We start from the raw sequence: 16,236 nt of genomic DNA on the forward strand, positions 1-16,236 counted from the left end.
TTCTTAAAAAAAAAAAAAGGCTAAGCACAAGATTGGATGTGTAGGAAAAGGAAAAAAAAAAAGATTGGCTGTGAGGGATTTCCAGAGAAAGATATGACAGAACCACTAGCATTCTTGTGGGGTTTTTTGTGTGTGTGTGGTTTTTTTTGTTTGTTTTTTTGGAGAGGTTTTCGCTATAGGGCACGTGTGCTCACCAGACAGACAGAGAGAGACATAGAGACAGAAAGCGAGAAATCACCCCCCAGGGGGGATGGTCACGCCGCAATCCCTTCTCCTCCATTCTCCTCTCGGGATCTTGGGCACACACGCACACGCGCCCGGCGTGAGTTTTAAGCCACCGCGTCCGGGACGCGAACCGTGGTCGACTACGTGGGAGTCCAGCAACATAGCCATTACGCTAACTGCTGGTTCCCTACCACTAGCATTCTTCACCAAACTAAGGGACAAGCCTAGGGAGAGAGCTTGGATTGGGAGGGCTAGAAGCTATCACCTCAAGGCTGCAGTAGAACAGCACAGAGGAATAAGGCTAGGGATTGACTCTTAGGCGCAAAACTAGGTCCATCTCATATAAGGCCATAGGCAGAATTACCCTGTTCCCAGCTGTCAAAATTTGTACATTAATACATGCTTGTTGCTTAAAAAAAAAACATCTTTAGGGCCAGTCCCATGATGCAGTGGTTAAGTGTAGTGCTTTGGGAGCCAGATCCCACCTGGCCACCTGTGGTTCAAACACTGACCTTGGCAGCTTGAAAACTATACCAGGGGTGTGTGCTTTTCCATCCTGACGGGATGTAAAAATGGAGGAAAAAGGATTGCAGAGGGAGCTTTCTCTGTCTCTGATGAGTGTGCACACCCTTCAGCAAAGATACAAGCAAATAAATAAAACCTTTAAGAAATCAGATGCAGACAAAATCTTTGGCTGGTCTGGCCTTGCATGGCCAAAAAATTCCATCCATGACCGTCAAGAGTCTGTAGCTGTCCAACCCTGAGGCACCTCTGAGACTACTACGTAGCAACCGCAGGAAGAACGGTGCCTCCTTTCTGCTTAGATATGGCCGTGGAAGGTGGTGGATGAGGAAGACCCTCCCACGAGGAGAACCAGGGCCTGTAGACTGACCATGGATCTCATTCCTCACCAGGAAAAGAACTTACGGGAACTCAAGGACAAGAGTAAACCTGTGGCCACTGGGACTCCCGGCTGCCCATCTCTTTTCCAAAGGGCGGCATTTATTGTAGGCACCCCACTCCTCTTCCCGACTGCATGATGGGTGTTTGGGAAGATGTGACTTCACTCCTAGCTGTACGTCACTGTGCCATGGGGGCTACATCTGGACCTCGTGGAGGGGATAAAGGTGTCCCTGAGAGGCCCCGGAGCGCACATAGAAGTGGTAGCAGGTGGAAACTTCGGGTTATGTTCTTTCATGAACACGTATGAATTTTAAAGTTTGTTATAAACTTGTGCACGGATGTGGGGAAGCCAAAGGAGGAAAAGAGGCAGATGCCTTAGGCTGCCTCCCAATAGCCAATCCCACTTCTCTCCTCTGAGTGTGCAGTTCAGAGGTCAGCACCCCAGAGAAGTGATTCAGTCCCGGCTCACAGAATGATGCTAATCTTAAGTTAAATGATAATTTAAATACTTCTGTCAATATTGGGCTAAGCGTGAAAATCAGACTCCTTGAGCCAGTAAGACATCAGGAAGTTTCCAGGGAAGCTCTTCTTATTCCTACAAAGAGACCCAGAAAACAACAGCTCCTTCCTTGCTTGATGAGACCAGAGGTTGGCCAATTTCTGTGAAGAGCCAGACTGTACTTTAGGGTCTGCGGGCCCTTGTGATTTCTGTGACAACTCTGCCATGGTAGCACAAAGGCAGCCAGACACCAGAGCTAAACAGGTGAACATGGCCATGTTCTGATAAAACTTTATTTGTGGGGACCAGCAGATGGCATAATGGTTCTGTCACTGGACTCCCACATAGTCGACCACAGTTCAAGTCCTGTGCCCAGTGGCTTAAAACTCACACTGAGCACATGTGTGTGCATGCCCAACTTTCTGAGAGAATGGGGAAGGTATTGTGGTGTGACCATACCCCGTGGGGGGAGGCTATTTTCTCTCTTTGTGTCTCTCTGGCAAGCACATGTGCTCTCTGGCAATTATTTAAAAATGGATTGTGATACTAGTAAAAGGGCAGGACTCCCATGATTGAATCTTGGTGGTTTCGAAAGGCGAGGAAGTGAAACCAAGGGAGATGCACAGAGATATCCGTGCACACTCCTGCCCTCTCACCACATCCTCTGTGCCACCCCGGGACTTCACAGAGGATATCCACCAAGAAGACTCTCCCCAGAAGTAGCCTTTTGACCTTACACCTCCAAAACCATGAGCTTAAAAACACCCTCTGTTCCTTGGACATTACCCAGTGTGGTATTTAGTTGTTAGTGACAGAAAAAGTGGACTAAAACACTCTGGTTAATTTTTGTTTTCAGCAGAACGTGCTGTGGAGATAGTCTGGTTTCATCATGACCCCATCTTTCAAGCAGAGGGCTTTATTAAACACAAACTAAAGACAAGACCAGCTACATAGTTAGCGGGGACCACTACAACATGAAAATAGGACCTCTAGTTCAAGTATCATTAAGAATTTTAAGATAGCACTAGAAGGTCATTCGACCAAGTGAGGGACTCCCGGACAAATGGGAGGGCCCAGGTTATATAAGTACCAAGCTGGCCCCATTAAAGAAACATGAAATCCCATCAAAACGGGAGACTGTCTTACAACGAACTGTTGATCAGCAATTGCTGCTGTAAAAACACGTTATCATCTTCAGAATCGAATGACAACTGTCACTCAGAGCAGCGGCATTTCACCCTCGAGGCTATCACAGCTGGGAACATTAGAGTCTGTGACTCTGGACAACATGGTTTTAAATTTTATTTTTCATGTACAGTTTCAGATGATACAAAACGTAGAAAATGGACTATTTTAAAGGTACATTAAGTAGAAAGTATCTATCTACCCTAAAATCACATTTGTCCCTAAACCAAGATTCAAAGATAACTTTTAGGGTTTTCCCTAGATTTTTTTCCCATCACTGCCTTCCGATATGCACATTGTCCACTGTGTTGTAAGTAAATGTAAACTATTAGTGAGTTTAGTAATTCCCCACCCAGGCAGGTTTGAACTATGAGACAGCTTCCACCGAGGCTTCTGTGTTCTGTGTTTACACGAAGGCTTGGAGTTCTAGGTTTCTTCGTCCTAGTTAACACGGAGCATCCTAGAACTCCAGTCTGTTCTTAAGGGGCTCAGGCCTGTAGCAGAGTGGGTGGGAATGGGAGGTCTCCGATTTCCACGTTCGGGGATGTGTACGCACATTCATGCAGAGGAGCACGTCAAGCATTCTCCAAACTCATTTAAACAGAGACCCAAAATAATTTTAATGCAAATAACAAAATGAATTAGTGTCTCCATCACATAGCCCCTTGATGAAAGAGTTACAGTACTTTATAAAAACGTTGTCAGATGCGCAAACTACAGTTCCTTCAAATACAGTCGTTGCCAGTAACACGTTTGGTCCTAGTATTTGCTTCTTGGATGTCTTACTTGTGTTGGTGTTGAATACCTGATAAGCACCCAGGGAGGCGGATTCTACCTACAGGTCAAAAGTTGCATGTTTTCTCCCAGACGCCACCACCTCTTCCCAGCTTGCTTCCCAAATGCATGCCACAGTGGGGCAGAGGCGTCGCTCATGTCTCGACAGGCCTTAGTGTCCCAGGTGACATGGCACCGAATGTGGTACAGCAGAGACAGCCAGCCAGGAGAGTCCAGGGTCGATTCAGAATGCATGCAACACGCTCTCGTATCCCAGAAGCTCTTTGGGAAGGAAATTCACACACTGCTTGGGGATTGAGCTTCCCACACCTAGGTTTCCAAGGTGTTTCGTGTATGTCTTTTGTAACTACCAGAAAAGTACAGGAAAGTCACCTGGGTTGAGTTTGAAGGCCACTCTAGATTCAACTGTTTTTATGAGGTTTACAGAATATCCCACAAACCCAGGGCTGTGACCTGCACTCCCGCCCACAGCAAATGCTATAGGAGCAGGGAAGACGTGGAGAGTTGCTCACCCTCGTACTTTCAGAGCCTCACACAGTGCTGGAACATAGTAAGATGTAAAACTATTTGTTGAAACGAATGAATGAATGGATGGAGAGACTCAGTCCTGCACCAAAGAGGTATCCACAGTGACCCAAAAGCTACTCAAAGCAGATGCCTCCCCAGCTCCACCGAAACTGAACTGATGCAAATGATCGTTCACCTTAGCAGAAGGTCAAGTGCAGGACGAGGTCTCAACCACGTCCCAGGCACAACTCCCAGCACCATGCTCAAAACACAAGTGGAAACAGACATTGAGGTGCCCAGGGCAGAGGGCATTTTCTGGATGGGCTGGTGCTGTTCCTCGGCCCAGGGTACTCTGACACTTGCAGACAGACTCCCAAAGCCCTACTGCTCAGCAGTCTTGGAAATAGCTGGAATTCATGCTTGTACTCGGCCTCTCAGCCCTGCTGAGTTGGATGATGGTCCCAACTAGAGCTGGAGAAGCAGGGCTCTGTGGGGACCCCCCTCTCTGATATATTTGCTGCTGGGACGGTCCACGGAGTGTGCCCTGGGAATAACACAGACGGCCATTGCCCAGTGACTGCCACCTGCCCAAAGTGAATGCAGCCACATTTGGACTGATCTAAATGCCTCCAGGAGCATCTGAGGACAGTCCCCCTCTCACCCCTGGGCCTCTGTTTTGAGTCCTTGGTGGTGTTCTTTGTAGCTTCTGTCATCTCGATAGTTCATTTTCCTATGGTTATAATCTGTCTCCTCCACTAGACTATGAGCCCCACGAGGAGAGTCCCGGGAGGGGATAGTTCATGTGGAGGAATGAATAGTGAATGGTGATGGGCCCGCTGAGGCTCGAGAAATAGGAGTTATGAGAGGTCAGCCAACCTCAGTGTAGGGCAGGAAGAGAAGGGTGAGGCCTTCTGAGAGAGGGTGAGAGGAGGCGGTACCAGCACCCACTATCTAGCAAGGACACGACACGTGGCTTAGAGTGGGACTCGGGTGGCCCAGATGCAGCCAGCTGTGGAAGAGACACAGGACCAAGAGCAGGTGGAGGCCAAGGCTCTGGCCGCAGTACCGTCTGGACCCACTTCCCCAGGGGAGGGTCCTCGACAGGACGAGATCTCTAACATTTATGAGGCAGTTCTGCTCCCCCGGCCCTGGCATGTGGTCCCCAACTTGAAGGCATCTACACAGCATTTGCCTGAGGAGCATGGAGACTCCCAGGCCCGACTCCGAACACTCTGACTCTGCAGGTTGGGGTGGGAGGATGCTTGACGGTCTGCATTTTAAGGGTACTCTGAGGGATCGCATGTTGAAACCTTTTGTTGACGGTGAGTCTGAATCTGACATCCTGATTAAGGATCACCGTCACTAAGGCAAGCAGGTGACATTGTCAGCAAATTTAAGTGGCACTGCCTTGACGCAGCTCATTCCAGGAGGGCTGGGGCTGGGTTTGGGTGTAGATAGACTGTCCGAGGCCACACCTGCTTCCCACGTGGAACTTGGGCTAACACCACAGCAGGTTCTCCTGCCTGACGGGAGCCCTCCTCACCCCGCCTCCCACTGCTAACAGGAGATGCAGGGAGGGGAGCTGAAGTCAGCAGGGGCTTGGGTGGTGGAAACCCACAGACAGTGGGTCCTCGAGGTCTCCTGTCACATCCCATCACGTCCCCAAGGTTAAGAAACACCTTGTCGAGCCTGCGTGGCTCTGGGCATGGCTGAGTCTCTTATCTTTGTCTTGTGGAGACTCAGGTGGGCAGTTCTGAGGACCAGCCTGGGTCTCTATCCTCTCATCCCAAGAATGCAAAAACTCCTCTCTTCTTTCCTTTTTTGGCTTTTAAAGGAAACAATATGTTTGCTAGAAAAACCACAAAAAAAAAAAAAAAAAAAAAAGATTATATACAAAATGGTTATCTGAATGTGGACTGCACTGCCCGAAAGCGACCTAGCTCCTGGGGCTCTATTTGCGCTTCCTCAGTATCAGGTACATGAGGCCACTGGTGAAGGTGCAGGCGAAGGCCACCCAGGCCAGGATGAAGGCATAGCCGTAGGTGCCCTCCGAGGTCAGCGCGTACAAGTCCGCGTTGTCGCGGTGCAGGTCTTCGCGCCGGTCTGTATAAATGGAAGCTGCAATCATGACGCACAGACCTGTCGGGAGGAAAGCCAGGCTGTGAGACGTGAGGGACCACCACCCACGGCGTGCCCCAGGCCCGGAGGGGTATACGGCCAGAGCCAAAGACACGCTTCAGCTTTTATGGGTAGGAGCTGTCTACTTCAGTCTGCTGGAAAAATGACAACTGCTATTCCGTGGTAGAACGGTGCGGCTACCGTGGCCCTAGTCTGCATCTCGTTCTTGCTCCTGAACCCAGTTTTACCGGGCAGGCAAGTACCCAGCCCAGAGGGGTCTGCACTTAGGAAGGTCCCAGACAGATTCTGTGGACTTGAGGTTCTCGAGACTGAGTGACCTTCCAGGGTGGTTCGCACTTGAATTCTCGGCTGGCAGGGGTGCCTGGCTGTTCTGCTGAAGTGCCCTGACGGGATGCGGCGTGTGACCGCACAGGACACTGTGCCGACCAGTTTCCTGAGATGTGGGACTTAAATCAGAGACAGTCCCAGGCAAAGCAGGGCAAGTGTCAGCCCAGTGTGCAGGCAGGCGATCGGCTTCAGAGTGTGGCGTCTTCATCTGTGTCAGCCTTGCTAAAATTCGTAAATGAAGCGCTAAGACACCTGCTTTCTCGGGCCCCGAACCTAAGTGGGCACTTCTCACACCAACTAGCCTACGACGTGTTGATGGCTTCCCACCAGCCTAGGACAAAGACCCCAAATCCTTCCCATGGCCCCCAAGAGCCTGTGGGCTTTCACCCTGCCTGCTCTTCTGGCCTGTCTCCCACTGTACCCCCATCTCCACACGCCACCCCACGGGGTGGCTCGATCCTTCTCATCACAGCACTTCAGTCATGCTGTTCCCCCACCTGGCACACTGTTCCCTCTCCTCTGTCCCAAGACAGCACACAGTAGACAGCAGCTCCTACTTGCCCGAGACCAACCCCGGCCTTCACTTCCTGTCTCTGAGATACCGCTCCAGTCTCCTAATTAAACCCAAACTCCTGTATAGAAAGTGCCCACAGTAGTCTGGCTCGGGAATCACATCTCCTTCCGGGGTGCTCGGCGCCTCCCTCCTCCCGGCGAGCTGGGGGCAAACACGCCTTGTGGAGGCCATGGCTCTACTCACAAGACATGAGCTGGATGATGGACGTTAACACGAATCTCTCTCCCTGCTTGAGCCGGAAGAGCTGCAGCACGAAGATCAGGAAGGAGATGCAGCAGAGGATGGTGGACAGGATCATGGTGGCCTGCACCGCCTGCAGCGTGGAGTAACCTGTGGGTGGAGGGTGAGTGCGCAGGACTGACCACCCCGCCACGGCCAGCGGGAATCGGGGTGCACTGACTGAGGCAGCTCCGGGGCAGACGAGCAGGGCTTCAGGCTGTCATCTACAGTCTGACACAGGGCGGCCATGGAAGCTCCAACTCCCTCCCTCGAGACCCCACTTGTGCGCCTGACCTCAACGTCTTTTTCTGCAAAACAGAGAAAGGAGTTCCTGCTCTGCGTTCCTCCTGGTCCCGGCCACGGCTCCTGGACGCTTGGCTCGTGCACAGGGGATTTTGAAATGTACAGATCCCAGGTTTCGAGTGGTAGATTCAGATTCAGAAAGTCAGGAAGGAGCCTTGGTGGGTGGGGTCTGCCTTTAGAAAGGTCCCCAAAAGATTCTCAGGGACCAGGCTCCCAGGACTCGGCAACTTCCTCAAAGTTCCACGGACTCCGTGGCACCCCATAGTGTAAGAGGTGACCTTATGATCACTACTGAGGATAAGAAGGGGGATCCCCATCTTTTAAAATCGGCCTAAATGGACATTGGGGTGTGAAGTTTTGGGGCACAGCGTAAGAAAGTCTCCGTGGAAAAAGGAGAAGGTCGTGGGTGGATGGCGCGGCGTGGAGCAGGGGCACGGCTGGAGTCACCAGGATGCTAGTAGCTCCCCCTCATCGGGTGGGGGGTGAACTTATCTATATAGGGGTCAAGGAGTGCTGGCAGCAAGTTCCCAAGTCGCACAGGAAACCTAAGAACAAATCATCCTTTTTGCTTCACATTCCACAATTTTGCCTGACACTGACAGGAGGGCGCCTGATTCTTAAGTACTTAACGAGGTGTTTAGAGCAGCAAACCGAACTCCTTCTGGCTCCACATTAGGGTCATTTACTGTCATCTAGCTAGCGTCATCGAGACCCTCATGGTTCCTTAAGGTGAATGGACTTCAGCCATTTGCTCCAAGTCCAAGAATAGGCGGGACAAACTGCCTTGGCAGAAGGCAGAGTGTTGCACTTGGGGCGTAGGGCGGTGGGAAGTGAGTGGAAAGGGACCTGCGGGAACGTTCCAGGCTGTTGAGAATGGTCCCTGTCTTGTCTTGGATGGCGTTACATGACTGCATAAACAGTCGTCATTGAACTGAGCTCTTAAGAAGTGCATTTCCTTGTTTGTAAATTATAACTCACTTATTAAAAACAAAAAACCCCACCAGGCTACCTTGAAATCAAATAAAAGAATGGCAAGTATTGAGACCAAGCATCAGGGGCTTGTAAGGCCATGGAGGGGATCCCAGTGGGGGCCGAGGGTATGGCTCTGGCTCAGAGCAGGACTTTCCAAATTTGCTCGTTAGAAATGCAGATTCCTGGGCCCTTCCTCTGGGACTCACTTATTAAAAACAAAAAACCCCACCAGGCTACCTTGAAATCAAATAAAAGAATGGCAAGTATTGAGACCAAGCATCAGGGGCTTGTAAGGCCATGGAGGGGATCCCAGTGGGGGCCGAGGGTATGGCTCTGGCTCAGAGCAGGACTTTCCAAATTTGCTCGTTAGAAATGCAGATTCCTGGGCCCTTCCTCTGGGGGAATCTACCACCATTGTCCTGTGGCGGGCACCAGGAGTCTGTGTTTGGAGCAAGTGTCTCAGGTGACTCTCATGATGGTGCAAACATGGAGGACATGGAAAGGGGGCAGATCTTTATGATAGGGTTTCTCGAAGTTGGATGGTGCAGAAGATGTCACAGGTGGCCCATGAGATTAGAGTAGGTGGAGCCCAATCAGGGCCTCAAGTATTAATAACTCCTTCAAAGGAGGTCTGCCAGGCTGTTGCTTAAATTCCTCTAAGGGGGCCAGCAGGTGGCGTGGTGGCTAAAGCTTTGGATCCCACACGGCTGACTGTGCAGTTTGAGTCCTGGACCCCGTGGCTTGAAAAACACACCAAGCATGTGTGCGTGTGTGCCCAAAATCCAGAGAGGAGAATAGAGGAGAAGGGACTGTGGTAAAACCATCCCCCTGGGGGGTTATTTCTCACTTTCCCTCTCTCTCTGTTTCTGGGAAACACATGCGGCCCATAGCAAAAAACTAAAAATCTAAAATAATTCCTGTCAGGATTTCTAGGAGGAGCTCTCCGCTTGGAGCTTTAGCAGTTTTATAACACCTGCTCTTACTAGGGTATTGGGGGTTTGACTGTTTTGTTACAGAAAAGAACCAAAGGTAGGCGTAGAGCCTTCAGGAGGTAGGTGTGTCCAGTGAGACCGACACCATTTGATTTTCAATGTAGTATGTGTTCAAAAGTGGCCCTTCTTTAATGGCAAGCAATACCAATTTGTCATTTAAAGAGGGGATTTAAAGTTCCTTTAGAATACACTGTGATGAGGAAACAGTGAGCGGCTTCGAAGTGAGTCGGCAAGTCTCAGCGAGGGGCCAGCTGGTAAATATTTTAGGCTTTGTGGACTGGACGGTCTCCTGTCACATATTTTTCTTTTCATTTTGTTTTGGTTTGGGAGTTTTGTATTTTTTAAACAGCTCTTTTAAAATGTAAAAACTGTTTTTAACTCAAGGGCCACAACAAAAACAGGCTTTGGGCTGAATTTAGACGTAGATCACCGATCCGCTTTAAAGAAAAACAGCAAGTAAATAATGCCACATGGAAGACGTGGTACACGACGTGGCCTCGGAGCACAGCAGGCTCATGTGGCCGACCCCACATGTGGCACAGCTGGGCTAGCAGAGCCTGGGAAAGAAGAGCTGCTGCAGGGCTGAGGGTCGGCGGGACAAACAGGCCCGAGGCAGGAGGCAGCTCCGACGGCGTGTGGTTGGGAGAGCAGGCTGCGGAACTGGTCACAGCTAGACTGGAAGCCTGGCTCCGCTGTGCTCTCCCAGCTGTGTGGCCCATAACCTAACTGCTCTGTGCCTCAGTTTCTCCATTTTACAGTGAAGCCAATGGTCCCAGCCCGACAGGGCTTTGAGATCACAGATGGAAAGGACTTGGCCTTCAGTAAATGGGCATTCGCCTTCTTTCACTAGGAGCGCTGAAGCGTTAATGACTGCAAGGGGAAACTTAGGGACCCAGTGAGTAGGGTCTTTTGCTCCCCAAATAGGGTGGTCAGATTTGGCAAACCAACTAAACCAAATATAAAGAGAGAATACCCAGTGGAATCTGAATATCAGATAAACAATGAATGCTTTTCGGGTAAGTATAGCCCATGTAATTTGGGATATACTCTAGAAATCCCTCATGTTTATCTGAAATAATCAGATTTACCTGGGCATCTGGGATCTCGTCAGGCAACTGAGACTCCCAAGTGCCTCTTCTACCAGCTCTATCTAAATAGAACCATCCCCTTCACAGTGCAAGAGAATGGTTAGCATGTTGTGTTTTTAAGTGGCATTTTCTGTTTTTCAGTCCTTTCATGTATTTTAGCTCATCTGAAGAGCAGACATGGCAGGTGAGTCGTTACCACCTCCATCCCTCAGCTGAAGAGATTGAGATGCCCAGCACAAAAGTGACCTGCCTGAGCAAGGTCGCATAGCTTGCAAAGGAACACAAGCCAACTCGCAGCCTCCACTGCGGCAGGGTGCTGAGATGGGGGACACAACTGGAGAGTAATTTGAAGTCCTTGAGCCCACATAGAGGTGAGGCGTGGATTAAAGAGGCAGGGAGAGAAAGTTCTAGATGAGAGCTGAGGCTGTGGAAAGAGGGAGGAAGAAAATTCTGCTTCACCGATACACAGACGAGCAGGGGTGAAGCCCGGTTTAGCTGGAGGCAACCCCCACAGCCCTCTGCCTGCGGCTCATGCCCGTCCTGCTCCAGGCCACGTTGAGCCAACCTGGCCAGACCCGCAGGTACTGTGAGTGGAAGAGAGGGAGCTCTGGCCAGGAACGCCACATCCCACTCAGGACTCCACCTCTTGGTCACTTCATTCATTTGCACTCACCTTGAAAGGTGTCATTGATTTCTGTACAATTTGTGCTGTTAAAACACACTCTCCAGACATCTGCAAAGAAGTCTTCTCCTACCCACCAGGCCTATAACACAAAAGGACATCAGAGAGAAAAGCTGGTCATTCCCGGTGCAAACACACTCACCTAGCTAGGTGTGAGGCACAGTGGTAAATACCAGGCCCCAGAGCTTCTACACTGCAGGGCATGAGTGAATCCCCTGGTAATCTGATTCAGAAGCCCGAAGTGGGGCCTGGGATTCTGCATTCCTTTCTTCTTTTGTTTAAAGTTTCTTTCTTTCTTTCTCTCTTCTATTCCATGAGCAAGAGAAGCAGAGAGACAGCCACCCCCAACAGGGTCTTCATGACAGTCCACTTTTCACTTCCGTCAGGCCTGCATCAAGGGCATGTGCATGCACCCAGCCCACTCAGGGATGTCTCCAGATGCAAACCTGGAACTCACCAATGTAAGTCAGACTCATGGACCGCTGCCTTACCACCGTGCCACTGCCTGGCCCGGGATGTAGCACTTCTACTCAGGCTACTGGTCTGCTGAAGGACAGGATGGCCCAGAGGGAGTCCCTCCAGAACCACAGGAGCCACGTGAGAGGGGGCTTAGTGATGCATGAAATCTCATGGGAAAGCCTGGGGTGGGTGGAGGGTGCAGACTCAATTCTCCTTCCAGTCCGGTGCATTCGTTTCCCCTGTGCTCTGTTGCTTCTCCACCCAGACAGCCTCCTTCTGCATCCCACCCACCCAAAGACCAGAGCCCCCTATCTGCCCAGTCGACAAACATTCACTGTGCATCCACCAGGTGGAATGCACCATCTGCACCGTCTCAGTAAGTGCCTGATGCCATCAACACTCCAGGGGCCTGAGAGGTTCGCTGGCTAATGGTTTTCCTGCCCTATTGTCTGTCTCTTTCACTCAGTCTGGGATCTTTTCAGGATCTCCAAGGACTAGATGCAAGAAATAGAAAAAGGAGATTCTAAAACAACATTTAATACCATTTATTTCTCAGTTTGTGGGCCTTTTGGATGGTAAGGTCCAAATACCTGACACATGTCAATGAGATCCCATTCCTGGCTGCTCATGACAGCTCAGCAGAAACCTACAGAGCTCGGAGCCCAGACAGTGGCACAATGATACAATGTGACACTGCAAGGCTGACCCAGATGGGAGGGTTCCAGGTTCATGTCTGTCTATGACCTAGGGCTGACTGAGGCTGAGGGTGGATTATGGCTTCAAGACCTTGTGGAGAGTGCTTTCTCTCTTTCTTTCTCTCTCTCTCTCTCTCTCTCATGGAATGAATGAATGAATAAACAAACGAATAGCTGAACCTCCAAAACACAGACCTGATGACTGAATTCAACTCCACTGACAAGATCTGGGGTCAGGAGCTTCTGGTATGATTCAAATCGCGGCGTGGCTACTTACTGCAGTGTAAACTTTGCCAAGTGCTTTAACTGCCCCAAGCTTAGTTCCTTCACCTGTAAACCCATGCAAGGAAAGTACCGACTTCTCGGAGCCGGGATGAGGATCACGTGAGAGAATGTGCCTAAAAGGGGCTATGACGGGCCTGCTCACAGCTTCGCTCTCTGACAGGCGTCGTTATCATCTATACTATTGATATAATGATTAATCAGCAAGAGTCCTACATGTAGGTGGCCACCCATGTGGTGCACTTTCTGGCTTTCTGAACAACGTCTCTGCCCCTTTTACTATCTCTGTGGTCTGAAATGATCAGGACTGAAGTCAGGCCTTGGGGTCAGAGTGTGGGCCCCAGAGCGCCTCTGTGAAAAGCTTCATTTCCTGCCTAGAGGGATATAAATCTATGCCAAGAGGTTATTTATCAAATGCGTCCCTGCCACATGGTCTCAAGCTGGACACTGAAGAGCTTGCTTTTTATGGGGTACATGTAGAGTCTGGAAGTTCTAAGCGTGAGCTCTGCTGGGAAGGGCATGGTCAGATAAGCTAGCAACAGGGGACCCTGGGTAGTAAGGAAATGTTGTGGGCAGGGGATAAAGGTCACCTGGCATGGTCACCTGGGGAATCTAGGGCAGTGGCCTTTCACCTAGGCTGATTTTGTTCCCCAGGTGACATCTGGCCATGTCTGAAGACATTCTGATTGTCGCAGCTGAGGGTGGAGCACTGCTGGCATCTTGTGGGTAGAGACTAGGGAAGCTGTCTAGGTTCTCCAGTACTGAGGACAGGCTGACCCGGAGGAAGACTGAACTCATTCCATGTCCTCACGGGGCTTCCTAGAGCCAGGCATTGGCCTAGGCTCTGGAGGAATTAGGGAGGAGAGAGCAAAGGTGTCTGCCCCCCAGGACCTGCCACCCAAACCTGAACATGGGATGTCCCAGAATTCCCACACTTAGGCTGAGGCTCAGGAGGTGGGCTTGCCTTGGCAGGGAGGACATCCCCAAACCGTGATGGTCCTGACCAAGTTCTTAGTCCTGTTTCTCTGGGCTCAGGGTTCCAGATGGGGACCTGAGATGGCTGGTGGGGAAGGGACTCACATTGTCGATGGTGGAGATGAACAGCAATGCCGCGGAGGTGATGTGGAAGATGATGATAAATGCAAGCAGCACCAGCATTTTCACAGGGCGGGGTGGGCCGAGGTGTCACGTTTAAAGCCCAGACAGGGATTTGCTAAAGAAGGTGGGAGAGAAATTCAAATCTATCAATGACAAAGCAGAGTTAAAATTAAAAGTAGCAAAGTAAATATAGATAATGTTTTTAAAAGCATTCAAAAAGAATAATTTTAATATCAAAGGATTAAAAGTCACACTTGGGAATATTGAAGTCTTTGAACATATTTATAAATATGACCATCTTCCTGGTCAATAAACTCAAAATCTTGGGGCCAGCAGGTGGCACAGTGGTTAAGGCACTGGACTCCCAGGTGGCTGACTGTGGTTCGAGTCCTTGACCCAGCAGCTTGAAACTCATGCGGGGCATGTGTGTGTGGATGCATGCCCAAAATCTCAAGAGGAGAATGGAGACTGGAGGAGAAGGGATCGTGGCATGGTCATCACCCCAGGAAGGTGATTTCTCACTTTCTGTCTCTCTGTCTCTCCAGTGAGTACATGTGCCCTATAGCAAAAATCTCTCAAAAAAACCCTCAAATGTCAAATGGGTCACATTACACAATATGGGTGGAATGGTGCAGAGTTCATGTAGGTTCCTGCCCCCAAATCAATCAATCAATCACTTTAACTGAATCATGAGGAAACAGCAACTGTTCTTCTTTCATTATAATAATGCTTAATATTTATTGTAATTTATTATTTACACATAATCATTACACATCTTTGTAGGGTACATTAAGGTCTTTAAAAGCATGTACACAGTATATAATAAACAAATTGAGGATATAAACATATTCATCAACATTTAATGTTATTATTTACTTATTGATTTATTTGGAGAGGTTTTTGCTACAGGACACGTGCGCTTGCCAGAAAGACTGAGAGAGACAGAGAGACAGAAAGCGAGAAATCACCCCCTGGGGGGATGGTCACACCACTATCCCTTCTCCTCCATACTCCTCTCGGGATTTTGGGCACACATGCACTGTGTCCGGCGTGAGTTTAAGCCACCCGGTTTGGGACTCGAACCACGCAGTTGACTACATGGGAATCCAGCAACAGCCATTACGCCAATTGCTGGCCCCGATTTAATGTTATATTATGTTGTGAACATTCAAAACACATTCCACTGGTTATTCTGAAAGTACGTACTAATTATCTATGGCATTCTTTATTGTGAAATACAGTTCTTTTTTTTTTTTTTTTGGAGAGGTTTTTGCTATAGGGCGCGTGCGCTCGCCAGACAGACAGAGACATAGAGACAGAAAGCGAGAAATCACCCCCCAGGGGGGATGGTCACGCCGCAATCCCTTCTCCTCCATTCTCCTCTCGGGATCTTGGGCACGCACGCACACGCGCCCGGCGTGAGATTTAAGCCACCAGGTCCGAGACGCGAACCGCGGTCGACTACGTGGGAGTCCAGCGACATAGCCATTACGCTAACTGCTGGTTCCCATGAAATACAGTTCTTAAAAACCCCAAATCAGACTAAAAATCAGACAACAAAACCCCTCGTAAATGAATGAAGATGGATATATTTAAAACAAAGATAATCTCTTTTTTTATTTTAAAACAAAGATAATCTTAACATAGTAAATAAAAGAAAAAATTTGATTTTCATGTAGAGGACTATGGGAGATAAGAGTTTATATTCTGAAAAGAATTGTTTTACGCGTGGTGGTTAAGGCACTGGACACTCCCACAGTTCTAGTCCCAGACCTGGAGGCTTGCTTTCTCACTTTCCTCTCTCTTTCTCTGTGTGTCTCTCTCTGGTCAAATTAAAATAAATAAATGAATAAATAAAATTAAAAAATAATTATTAAAAAAAGAATTGTGGTTTTATTGGTCCATTTAGAGATAGGTAAAATTGAATATAGCAATGGCTCATTAGGAAGAGATAGAAAACTTTTACTCACTCGCTGTGAATTCTTGTAAGACCACAATAGTGTACTGTGCGTAAAGAAATAAGTCCTCAAAAAAAAACAAAAAAAAGAAAACAAAATTGGAAAGAGATATTTAAAAGTGAAGACATGGTAAAGTCAGTGTTTGGTGATTTATAGGCTTTACAAAGTTCTTGATTTAGCCTTCTTTAAATTTATTCCAAAGAAAAGATTCAGCTACTTGTAACATTTGGGGCTTTTTCTCTGTGATCTAGCTTTATACAATGAATGATGGTTATAATAAATATATACGTTGAAACCTGTGGAGACAACTGTCTATCAAATAATTGATGAATTT

The 16,236-nt window shown here is 48.9% G+C and overlaps 1 protein-coding gene across 1 annotated transcript; it reads right to left on the bottom strand.

Moving 5' to 3' along the window:
- Positions 1-2,915: 2,915 nt before the first annotated feature.
- Positions 2,916-15,972, bottom strand: EMP2 (epithelial membrane protein 2). The gene is made up of 5 exons (XM_006146511.3): positions 15,915-15,972; positions 13,927-14,059; positions 11,402-11,492; positions 7,338-7,484; positions 2,916-6,253 (listed from the first exon to the last, which is right to left on the bottom strand). Exons 2-5 carry the CDS (start codon positions 14,002-14,004, stop codon positions 6,066-6,068), a joined length of 504 nt encoding a protein of 167 aa, XP_006146573.1. The 5' UTR covers positions 14,005-14,059; positions 15,915-15,972; the 3' UTR covers positions 2,916-6,065.
- Positions 15,973-16,236: the final 264 nt, after the last annotated feature.

Source organism: Tupaia chinensis, unplaced genomic scaffold (genome assembly GCF_000334495.1).
Source record: "Tupaia chinensis unplaced genomic scaffold, TupChi_1.0 Scaffold000182_1, whole genome shotgun sequence".
Lineage (NCBI taxonomy): Eukaryota > Metazoa > Chordata > Mammalia > Scandentia > Tupaiidae > Tupaia > Tupaia belangeri.